We start from the raw sequence: 12,216 nt of genomic DNA, 5'->3' as shown, positions 1-12,216 counted from the left end.
AGGACTGTCCAGTGTTCTCAAAGAGGACTGGACAGTGTTCTCGAAGCTACCAACATGAGTTTGACCAAACTGCGGGAGGCAGTGGAAGACAGGAGTGCCTTGCATGCTCTGGTCCATGGGGTCACGAAGAGTCGGACACGACTAAACGACTAAACAACAACAGCCAAGAGGACTGTGCTCTGCCCCCACAGCTGGAGGCAGCAATGCTTCTGAAAACCAGCTGCTGGAAACTGCAGGAGAGGAGAGTTGCTCTTGTGCTTGAATCCTGCTTGTAGGCTTCCCACTAGAGGCACCTGGCTGCCCATGGATCCACCAGGTGCTCTTCTTACAAGCCCCATGGGGCTCATGTTGCTGGGAGCCTCCCTGGCAAGACCTCGAGTTTGGAAGAGGACATGACATCTTTGGGATTACTCCTTGGTAGAGCTGCCTTACTGGTAAAAGAAGAAAAAGAAAGCAGAGAGTATTTCCCGACTGTGGAGCTAGGGTTGCTCCATAGTGAGTGGAAATGATCTCTGCACATGCTCAGAGAGACTGTTCGTAATTTTAGTCTCCGCGTAGTTCTGAGCCTGGTTGGAAGGTTGGAATCTTCCCTCTGTGGCTCAGCATTCAGGAACTCTTGGAATCCAGCTTTCAGAGGAAGGTGAAGCTCTCAGCCCTACAGAGCGCAATATAGAGGGTTTTTAAACATTATTTTGCAAGTGGAATCACAGGGACAGAGAGATCCTTGCGTATAAGACTACTTTTTAACCCAGGAAAATCTTCTCAAAAGTCGGGGGTCGTCTTATATGCCGGGTCGTATTTCTTGTACGGCGAGTATATCCCAAACTCTATATTTTAACTGGAAAAGTTGGGGGTCATCTTATATGCCCAGTCGTCTTATACGCTGGAATATATGGTATATCAGAGAAGACGGGAGATTCCAACTAAACACTAGGAAGAACTTGGTGAGCTATTCAACAGTGGAACAGACAACCTCTGAAGGTGGCTGGGAGATTTTCAGCAGAAGTTGGGTGGTCATCCTCCAGAGATTCTTTAGCTGTGATTGCTAGATATCCCTTGGGAACCTTTCCAATTCTACAATTCTACGAAGTTTTTGTTTCTTCGCCTTACTGGAGTGTGGCACCATGCACACCCAATGGCTCCTTTTCCCATGCTCTTGGTGGGAGAAGCAACTCAGGTGTGCTGCTCCTACATCCCCGAGACCGTGGAGGAGGGAGCGGATCCAAGTCCAGGTATGTAAATCTGCAGCGACACACAGCCTGCTTCTTCTTCTTCCAGCAGGGGTGGGGCTGGCTCCTGCTGCTGTGCCTCTCTTTCCTCCTCCCCTCCCATCTTTCTGATGTGAGGTATAAAATAAACAGACGCTGGAGCCAGCCAAAGTGCCATGGAGATGATGATGAAGAAGAAGAAGACCCGGTGCACCTTCCTCCTCGTGGGTCTCTTTGCCTTCTGGGCCGGGGTGCCACCTGCCTCAGCTCAGAGAGGTGAGTGGAGATGGAGCAAAGCCCTGAAGCTGGGCTTGAAAACTAGGTGTCAATGTTGCCCTGGCTGGGATCTTTGTGCTTAATAGCAGTTGTTGTTGCTGTTGTTGTTGCTGCTGCTGCTGCTGCTATTCTTGGGAAGGTGGGGGTGGGGAGCTGATCATGAACAGGAGTGTAAAAGGTAAAGGGACCCCTGACCATTAGGTCCAGTCGTGACCGACTCTGGGGTTGTGGCGCTCATCTCGCATTATTGGCCGAGGGAGCCAGCGTATAGCTTCCAAGTCATGTAGCCAGCATGACAAAGCCACTTCTGGCGAACCAGAGCAGCGCATGGAAACGCCGTTTACCTTCCTGCTGTAGCGGTACGTATTTATCTACTTGCACTTTGACGTGCTTTCGAACTGCTAGGTTGGCAGGAGCTGGGACCGAGCAACAGGAGCTCACCCCTCACAGGGATTCGAACTGCTAACCTTCTGATCGGCAAGCCCTGGGCTCTGTGCTTTAACCCACAGCGTCACCCGCCAGGAGTGTAGAGAGGGCCAATAACCCTCCCCGCCACCCGTAATCCAGCTGAAACCCCTCCCTCCCTCTAGTGCTGCTGCATCAAACTGTTGACTCGTGTTAAGTTTGACTCATGTCCACTAAGACCCCTAGATTCTTTTCACAGGTTCTGCTGCGGCCTGAAGAACTTTGGCTTGGGGTGGGCTGCTGTTGCTTTAACTGTGTTAAGGTCAAATCCTTGGCGATCTCTCCTTTCTCCACAGGTTCAACATCATCATCTGAGGAACGCACACCACCACCTAGTGTGCGTCCGCCGACACCCCCTGGTATGTCCCCCACTTTCCCTTCTGGGTCTGTGGGCAGGCTCCTGCGCTGCCGGTCAGTTGCCCTCCACCCATCCCTGGCTCCCATGCAGCGCCAGCCGTCTTTCCACTGATGCTGCTCCCCCCACCCGTAATCCAGATGAAACCCCTCCCTCCCTCTAGTGATGCTTTTGCATTGGAAACTGAAACTCCCAAGGATGCCACTATTGGGGCCTCTTTACAAGATGGCACCTGGCGTGCCAGTCGTACACGTGAGAAGGATCTAGGGGTCTCAGTAGATTAAGGGATGCCATAGTACCCTCTATTCTGCCTTGGCCAGACCACACCTGGAGGAGTCCTGTGTCCCTGGCAGATGGCCTCCAACCCAGGGGCGTAGCCAGGATCAAAACTAGGGGGGGCAAGGGGCGGGGCTAAGGCACGGGAGCGAAGGGAGGAAGCGTGCACGGCGGGGTGGGGGAGGAGAGCAGCTGAGGGAAGCAAAAAACCAGCTGAGAGGCGCAGCGCTGTGGCTCCAGGCTCCAGCGCGAGGAGCACGAGCCTGGGGCCGCCTTGCTCCGCCTTCTAGGGGGGGCAGATGCCCCCTCCTGCCCCCTCCTGCCCCCCCATCTACGCCCATGCTCCAACCTCTGCTTGAAAACCTCCAAGGAAGGACAGTCCGCTACTTTCTGAGGGTGTCTGCTCCACTGGGAACAAACAAGTTTGCTCCACCTTCCATGTGACAGCCCTCAATATATTTGAAGGTGGCTATCATATCTTCTCTCAGGGCTTATGCACACGTATTTTTTGCCCTGCCCTTTCCAGCACCTGTTCACTTTTTAAAGCTGTGTCTGAGCATTTGGGGTTTTTTAAGCCCTAGAACTTTCTGCTCTCAAACCTGTTCTTTAGTGCTCAATGGGAGCAAACATCAATTTTCTGCAGATTGTTGTCACTCCAACTGAGCTTTAAAAAGTGGGTTTTCGGGGGGGAAATCTGTTGAGCAAAAGAAAAAAGGATTCTCAGACATGCAGCTTTAAATCACAAACTGCCTGGAAAGAGGGGGGAGGGGGAGTAAGTGTGGATAAGCCCTCAGTCTCCACTTATCCTGGCTAAACATACCCAGCTCCATCAACCATTCCTCATCAGGCTTGGTTTCCAGACCAGCAATCATCTTGGTTGGCCTCCCTTGTACCCATTCCAGCTTGTCAACAACCTTCATAATTTGTGGTGCCCAGAATTGGACACAGGACTCCAGCTGAGGTCTGACCAAGGCAGAGTAGAGCGGGACTATGACTTCCCTTGATCTGGACACTGGACTTCTGTTTACTGCAGTCATAATAATAATATAAATAAAAATTATCCCGCCCTGCCCGCCAGAACCAGGCTCAGGGCAGCTAACATCAAAATATATAATACATTAAGACATAAAATTCAACAATCGACTGAAATACAGTGTAAAATCGGATTAAAATCAAAATACTGTAAGATCAGATGGCTACCTGCAAATTATAACTATAACTATAGCCTAGAATAGTGTTACTATTTCTTTGCTGCTGCATCAAACTGTTGACTCATGTCAAGTTTGACTCATGTCCACTAAGACCCCTAGATTCTTTTCACAGCTACTGCTGTTACCTGAAGAACTTTGGCTTGGGGTGGGCTGCCGTTGCTTTTAACTGTGTTGAGGTCAAATCCTTGGCGATCTCTCCTTTCTCCACAGCTTCATCATCATCTGAGGAACGCACACCACCACCTAGTGTGCCTCTGCCCACACCCCCTGGTATGTCCCCCACTTCCCCTTCTGGGTCTGTGGGCAGGCTCCTGCGCTGCCCGTCAGTTGCCCTCCACCCATCCCTGGCTCCCAGGCAGTGCCAGCTGCTGCCTTTCCGCTGACACTGTTCCTTTCTCTCCCAGCCATGAAATGCCCCACCTACTTGAGGGGCCGACAGCGGGACTGTGGTGCTAAATGCGCATCACATAGCAACTGCCCAGGAGAGGAGATGTGTTGCAAATCTGGCTGCGAGCAGAAGTGCACGCTGCCCGTCAACGGTGAGTGGAGGGAGAAGTCCTCTCCCCTTGTCCCTTCCCAGCTTGTAAATTGCTTCAGTACTTACTTTGGGGGGGGGGGAATATATATGATAAGAATAATATTGGAGAAAACTGGGTATTGAAACCTGCTTAACCTAAATCATATATCCCAGTTTCCAGCGGCCCTTTAAAGTACGCTTCACGCAGAGTATACGCAGTCAGAAGTCGACCTGGCTAAGAAAACACCACCAAGAGCATAGGGAATTATCTCCCTTATATGAAACCCCTTACTAGCTGCACACTTGTAAAGTATACAGATGAAAATACAAACGGTTGGGTTTCTTTAACTGAAAAACAAACTGGTTCTAAAGAGACTTTAAACTAAAGATAAATGCTTTCTCTCTTAGCAACTTTATCTACCCACATTCCAACCTTCAATCCATTCCAAACCTCCCACATAACTCCCATTAAACTACCCAAGAATTAACAGCAAACTAGCATTATAACTATGCAACTCTCATACTAAGATTCAACTGGGAATCTCTTAAACTGAGAGCAACTGAGAATCAACTAAGTATTCTCCAACTAAGGTACTGATCTCACTGAGAGATACAGTTCTCCTAAGAGATACATTCAACTGAGAGAGTGATCTACTAAGAGACGAATCAAACTGAAAGATCTAACTAAGAGATACAGAGGGCTTTCTGGCAGAGCCTTATATACAAAGAGCAGAGCCCACGCCTGTGAGCAATTAACAGAATTCACCGGCCCCTGTTTCTCTTAAACAGACAGTATTTACATTAGACCGGCTCTAAAGTAACTTGACTATTCAAAAAATCCAACATTTACATAGTTCCACGGAGAACTCATTAGGGGGGAAGCTTCCCTGTGTTTGAGAGTTTTTGTCAATTCACATTAATGGTGTGGTGCCTGGACGCCTTCTGGATTTGGCCCTTGGGAATTCCAGTATTCAGGGGGGAGCCTCCCCACCATCTTTTATTGTTAAAAAGCAACCCAGTGAGACTCCAGGCACTTACACAGGTTCTGTTTCCTTGGAACAAAGGTCAGCGGAGACTGTGGTGCTTGAGGATATATGCTTTAATTTGCACCAGGAGTTCCATCTTGGCCCTGCAACCAGGGTGCCCCAGGGCCATGGGTGCCATGCACTGTGCATGGCCCTGGCACCGAAATTTATGGGTGCCCGACCTCTTCATGGGGAACTTTGTGGGTGCAGGCACCCAGGGCCGTATGGAGGGGTCGCAGCATCCACCCACTTCCAGGAGGTCTTCCTTCTCCATTCGTCACAGCTTTGGATCCAGCACAGAGCAAGCAGCTCTCTCTGTCTCCAGATTCCAGGAACAGGGAGAGAGAGGGCCGCATTCCCTTCTGGGCAGTCTTCCAGGGGCCACGTGCCAGGGGCCAGAGGCAAAAGTGGCCAGTGTATGCAATGTTTACCTTTTGAACAGTTCCCTTTTCTACACGCCCTTGCAGGGACGTTGTCAGCGGTCAAGGACAGGTGCCTGTCCTGCCACGAAATGATGTATGTGAAGCAGGTGCAGCGAAGGGGGGTTTCCTGGAGAGGGTCCAAAGGGCCAGATAGAGAGGTCTGGAGGGCCACATTCCTGATGGTGACTGTGCTATTTCTCATTTGAAAACAGTCCTCTGTAGGCGGCGGCAGATGGTGGGAAGAAAAATGGGGGAGTGCTGGATTTCTTCAGAAATAGGACAGGATATTATTATTATTATTATTATTATTATTATTATTATTATTAGAATTTATATACTGCCCTATACCCAGAGGTCTCAGGGCGGTTCACAGAACTAAAGCCCGCTGAATGAGAGGATATTTGGCTCCTTGCCTTAGCTTTATTATTATTTTTTATTATTATTACATGAAAACATACATCAAAGCGGTTTACAGCAATATAAAGCCATACAGTGAAAACCATGAAAAATTAAGAACAATCCTCAGTTAACCATTGTGGAAGGATGTATTCTTCATTGTCTAATCTGCTCCCTCTCCTTGCCCCTCAGTGAATCCCGGCTACTGCCCCAGCTCCAAACCCGCTCCCCCTGAAAGTTGTGACATCAAGTGTGCGAATGACAATGAGTGTGGCAAGGGGAAGAAATGCTGCCGGTGGGGCTGTTACGCTAAATGCGTTGATGCAGTGCCAGGTAATGTGGGGGGAGGAGAGCTGGAGGAAGGGGCAGACCCTGCTGGGACTGGCAGGTGGGCTGGGAGAACGGATGGCATGACTGTCTCGATAGAAACCTTTGGTGCGTCTGCCTTTGGAATACAGTAGTGTGTACAGTTCTGGCCGCGTTACTTCAAAAAGGATAGAGCTGGGAAGAGTTTAGAAATTGGCAACAGCAATGATCATAGGGACAGAGCGAATCACCGATGAAGAAAGCTTGCAGCATTGGGAGCTTGGAGAAAACGTCAGAGGTGACACAGAACTGAAGTTTTATCTAATTAAGTATGGCATAGGCGTGAGTAAATGGAGAAAAGTTCTCCTCCATCTCTCATGGCACTAAAACTCGTGGGCATCCAGGGAAGATGAACAGGGTTGGAAGATTCAGAACAGAGGGGGGGGGGAGTCCTTCTTCATGCAGTGCAGAGTTAAACTGGGGAACTCCCTCCCACAGGAGGCAGGGATGGCAACCAACTGGATTAGGCAGGTTCACGGAGGAGAAGAGAGCTGTCCATGGCTGCTAGATAGAATGGCTCTGCTCTGCCCACCACAGATGGAGGCAGCAACGTTTCTGAATGCCAGTTGCTGGAAATTGCAGGAAGGAAGAGAGTTGCTCTTCCATTCATGTTCTGCTTAAGTATTTCCCATTATTCCAACAGAGCGGCTTGGGCAACCCACCCAGATGAGTGGGGCATTATTATTATTATTATTATTATTATTATTATTATTATTATTATTATTATTATTATTTTCTTGTCTATTTTGCTTTGATGTGATTTTAATGGCCAGCCTTTCTCTTCCCAGAAAACCCTGGGGTGTGCCCCAAGATAGTTCCCCAGAGACGTTTCTCCTCTTGCCCTAACAAATGCGACGACGACCAGATATGTAACCGCACACAGAAATGCTGCTTCACAGGATGCGGCCGCGAGTGTGTCGACCTTGAGAAAGGTACTGGGAAATGGACCAGCAGAGCTCCTGAGCTGGAGATGCTCATTTGCTCCAGGCTTTTTCTCTGCCTTTTAAAACCCATTTGCCTGTCTGGCAGTTGCCAGACATTCCCCATGTTTCCTTTGCACCAAAGCGCAAGTCACGGCTACTCTGCAGAGCAGGATCCCAACCGATCCATACTCTGGAGTATAGCAGATTCCACTGGGTCCTGAGCACACTTGTGAACTACCCTGAGACCTGCAGATATCGGGCAGTGTACAAATTTAATTAATGATAACAACAACAATAATACAATAATAATAATTGGCATTGTCTTCAAGGTCCACTTTTGGCTGGAATGGGCCACACTCCTCAGTTCCCAGTGGGAAACTCCAGAGTGCTGCTATTCCTTGCAGAGCTTGATCCACTGATGGGAACAGACTTCAAGCCTGTCTTTCATCTGGGATTGACTCTGCTTGGGAGCTCTGATTGGAAGCTACTGAGCAGAATCCACCCTGGTGGGGAACATTGCACCTGATGATGCCCAATTTAAGAGCCTGGGACCAGTTTACCTGCAAGATTGCCTTACCCCAAATACGCCCACCTGACCACTTCAGTCGGTGGAACCGGCGCTGCTCCCTGATCTGGTGGCAGCAGCTACACTTTGGAACCTCCTGCCTGTTGGTCTCAGGCAAGGGCCTTCATGGTACCTTTTCCGGCACCTGCTAAAAATGTTTCTTAGACCATTCTGCCCAGATGTTTTGAAAGTTGGTGCAAGTTTTAATCTGTTGTTAGCCTATTGTTCTTTAACTTTTTGAATGTCTCAAGTAGTTGTTGACTTTTCAATAGTTATATCGTTTTCTCTTCTTTTTTTGTAAACCATACAGAGGTGTTGGTTCTTACAATCAAGCAGTGTATAAATTTTAAGGAATAAGTAAATCAATAAAAGGGGCCCAATCCAAGCCCCTCCGAGGACTGTTTCGGAGCACATCTTAAGGCACCTTTACCTGTCCTACACCTGGCATCCCAGGTGGCGCTGTGGGTTAAACAACAGAGTCTAGGGCTTGCCGATCAGAAGGTCGGCGGTTCAAATCCCTACAATGGGGTGAGCTCCCGTTGCTCGGTCCCAGCTCCTGCCCACCTAGCCGTTCGAAAGCACATCAAAGTGCAAGTTGATAAATAGGGACCGCTCCGGCGGGAAGGTAAACGGCATTTCCGTGCGCTGCTCTGATTCGCCAGAAGCAGCTTTGTCATGCTGGCCACATGACCCGGAAGCTGTCTGCGGACAAATGCCGGCTCCCTTGGCCTATAGAGCGAGATGAGCGCCGCAACCCCAGAGTCCGACACGACTGGACCTGATGGTCAGGGGCCCCTTTACTTTACTTTACTTTACTTTACTTTACTTTACTTTACCTTACCTTACCTTACCTTACCTTACCTTACCTTACCTTACCTTACTTTACTTTACACCTGGCATCACCTACCTGTGGGGCAGGTGGGCTTGGTTTGTTGGGGGAAGGGAACAGCCTCACAAACTAAATTAGGATCCCTGCTGGTTCTGATGAAGCCACAGGGCTGCTTGGTTCATTCTTCTCTGAGGTCAAGATGGTGGTCTCCCATTATTTCAACTTGCCCTGCTTCTTTTCCTGTGCCCTTCTGTTTTGTGTCAGGTCTCTGTGACCTCCGCAGGGATCCTGGCTCCTGCGATTTGTCCTTGGACTATTATTACTTCAATCCCCACACCAAGAAGTGCAGGAGGTTCAAGTACCGCGGCTGCAAAGGGAACTCCAATCGCTTCTACACCATGAAGGATTGCAGGGACGTCTGTGGGGAAGTTGGTAGGTGAGATGTCGAGCTCTGTTGGACGGTTGGTTTGCAGAACAGGAACGGGTGGATGGATGAATTGTTAAGTATCATTGTTTAATTGTACACTGAAATGGAAAATGACTCTGAAATGTGTCTGTATGTATACTGTCTAGCATGGCATGGAAAATTCCATTGACGCTAAGTAGAGAGCCTAACGGCTAATGATTGAGACTAGTATTTAACTTAAATCACATGAAAATGATGCAATCGCAAGCCTATGTATATGTTAATCTGTAGGTCTCAGTTTGGGGTGTGCTAGTCTTTGTTCTGAAGCCACTGAGGAGAAAGAATGTGCCACTTCTCTCTCTCTAGGAAAACAGAATGATGGAGGTTGTTTGCAAGAGAGGCAGAGCTTTGATTTCAGCTCTGGGTGGGAGATATTCATAAACTAAGATATTTTACCTGTTGGGATCAGCATAAGATATTATGCATCTATCTGAGTGTAACTTTATTGTTCTACGTTTGTTTTGGAGTTAAGTTCTGAAGTAAAGCTTTTGAACCATATTTTTGGACTGGACTATTTTTTATTTCAAGAAGAGTTTGCTTGTATCCATCCCATTTGCTTCCATATGCGCAATATTAACAGCCTCAGTATGACTCAGTAATGAATGGATTATTCGGCAATGAATGAATCAGGAAAGTATGAATCAGGATAAGCGAATGATCTATCTGCACAAAATTCCCACGGAGGTCATGCAACGGTCTGGTTTACTGAGCATTCGTTCTGATTGGAAAGAATCAGACCCACTGGCTGTTGGCAACCATCACCTGGTTGCAAATTTTATGGAAAGTGGTCAAGAGGGTTGCAGGCAGAGTAACCATTGCAAGTACTCTTGGGTGAAACTGGTCATTTTGGCTCATCTCTGTCTGGGTTCAGGCCTGTTTATGGGGCCGAACTGGCCCTGTTCAGCCTTCTTGGGAGAAGGACGGGGGGAAGGAAGGGGGTGGCCATCTAGGTGTTCCTTCATCTCTCAGCAGCTTTTAATTCCATTGACCATGGCATCCTTCTGTGCCGAATTAATGGGGTGGATATTGGAGGTACTGGTTTACACTGGTTGCAATCCTATATCCAGGGTGAGTTTCGGAGTGTGCCTGGGTTTCCAAGTCCAGCCTTTTCGCCACGAGGCCACATCACTTTGCTGCTTGTACAAAGGGAATGTGGGTTAACGCCTTGCACTGAGGGCGTGTCAGAGATTTGCCATGAAAATGGAAACAAAATAAAAAACAACCAGTTTCCTCCTTAGTCCTGTATCATGGAGAGGTGATACGAAAGCCATCTTCACATACCTGAAGGGCTGTCCCATGGAAGATGGAGCAAGCTTGTTTTCTCTTCTTGAACCACAGTTCAAGAAGGATACTGACAAGCTGGAACGTGTCCAGAGGAGGGCAACCAAAATGGTCAAAGGCCTGGAAACGATGCCTTATGAGGAACGGCTTAGGGAGCTGGGTATGTTTAGCCTGGAGAAGAGAAGGTTAAGGGGTGATATGATAGCCATGTTCAAATATATAAAAGGATGTCATATAGAGGAGGGAGAAAGGTTGTTTTCTGCTGCTCCAGAGAAGCGGACACAGAGCAATGGATTCAAACTACAAGAAAGACGATTCCGCCTAAACATTAGGCAGAACTTCCTGACAGTAAGACCTGTTCAGCAGTGGAATTTGCTACCAAGGAGTGTGGTGGAGTCTCCTTCTTTGGAGGTCTTTAAGCAGAGGCTTGACAGGCATATGTCAAGAATGCTTTGATGGTGTTTCCTGCTTGGCAGGGGGTTGGACTGGATGGCCCTTGTGGTCTCTTCCAACTCTATGATTCTATGATTCTATGATTCAGATTAGAGGACTTGAAGCAGCGGAGCAAGCTGATTGGGCACCTGGGGCAGTGCACGTGACCTGCGCCTGGGGGTGGGGCCAGCTGGGGCAGGACACTCCGCGGGGGCCTCCGAGAAGTCTGCCTGCCTCCTCCCACTCAGCCACCTTACAGGTGAGGGGACAGGAGGTGGTGGACAGACTGTTTGGGGCAGCAGGGAGCCTGCGCATGCCCAAGTCACCGTATCACTCCCAGGAGAGACGCGTGGCTCGGGCGCACTGCACACCCCGCGGTGAGTGCCGGCCAGCATTTTGTCACCCCCCTCAGTGGGGACACCTGGGGCGGATGGACCCAGCACACACCCCTTCCTCCGTCCCTGACCTGAACCAATGCATTCAAGTGACAAGGAAGGAGATTCCAACCAAACACCAGGAAGGAATCCCTCAGAAGGTGGTGGACTCTTGAACATTGGAAGTTTTCAATCAGAGGTTGGGTGGCCGTCTGTCATGGATACTTTATTTATTTTACTAATTAAATGTATATACTGCCCTTCATCATAGGATCTCAGGGCAGTTCACTTCAAAACACAGTGGAGAAAGCAAGGGGAATAAGTATAGCAGTTCCTAAGCCAGGCATCCCCAAACTTCGGCCCTCCAGATGTTTTGGACTACAATTCCCATCTTCCCCGACCACTGGTCCTGTTAGCTAGGGATCATGGGAGTTGTAGGCCAAAACATCTGGAGGGCCGCAGTTTGGGGATGCCTGACCTAAGCCACCCTAAATTCATATTCGGCCAATCAATATTCAACATATGTAATTGTTTGCAAGCTTTCAGGATCTCCAGAACTCTTCGTCAATACTAGAGGCTAAGCAGAGAAGGGGTTTAGGAAGCTATTTTTAAATTAATTGTGATGAGAACGGTGCATCCTTGGGTGGGAGAGGTCGGGACCCCTTATTAGCAACCTTCAAATAGCCAAAACAACTGTGGATGCTGGACTTCAGAAAACCATTCTCCAGCCAGTGGTTTTAATTGAAATTCTTGCATTTCAGGGGGCTGGACTAGATGACCACAAGGTTCCATTCCAGCTCTATGATTCTATGATCTCAGGAGCCACCTG

The 12,216-nt window shown here is 48.8% G+C and overlaps 1 protein-coding gene and 1 long non-coding RNA gene across 3 annotated transcripts; one reads left to right on the top strand and one right to left on the bottom strand.

Annotated features, from left to right (window-relative positions):
- The first annotated feature begins 1,120 nt into the window (after positions 1-1,120).
- On the top strand, positions 1,121-9,798 carry LOC148685200 (uncharacterized). 2 transcript variants are annotated; one of them, XM_088673522.1, is made up of 8 exons: positions 1,121-1,232; positions 1,362-1,484; positions 2,246-2,308; positions 4,002-4,061; positions 4,196-4,330; positions 6,344-6,484; positions 7,306-7,449; positions 9,099-9,798. In XM_088673522.1, exons 1-8 carry the CDS (start codon positions 1,136-1,138, stop codon positions 9,272-9,274), a joined length of 939 nt encoding a protein of 312 aa, XP_088529648.1. In that variant the 5' UTR covers positions 1,121-1,135; the 3' UTR covers positions 9,275-9,798. The 2 variants fall into 2 exon arrangements, with proteins under 2 accessions (XP_088529648.1, XP_088529649.1); XM_088673523.1 differs by lacking the exon at positions 6,344-6,484.
- Positions 9,683-12,138, bottom strand: LOC148685199 (uncharacterized). Its single transcript, XR_015950899.1, has 2 exons — positions 11,866-12,138; positions 9,683-11,721 (listed from the first exon to the last, which is right to left on the bottom strand). It is a non-coding gene; the product is annotated as an uncharacterized LOC148685199 (long non-coding RNA).
- Between the last annotated feature and the right edge of the window lie 78 nt (positions 12,139-12,216).

Source organism: Zootoca vivipara, chromosome 7 (assembly GCF_965207765.1).
Source record: "Zootoca vivipara chromosome 7, rZooViv2.hap1.1, whole genome shotgun sequence".
NCBI classification, from domain to species: Eukaryota; Metazoa; Chordata; class Lepidosauria; order Squamata; family Lacertidae; genus Zootoca; species Zootoca vivipara.
This window is presented reverse-complemented; position numbering and strand designations above follow the sequence as displayed.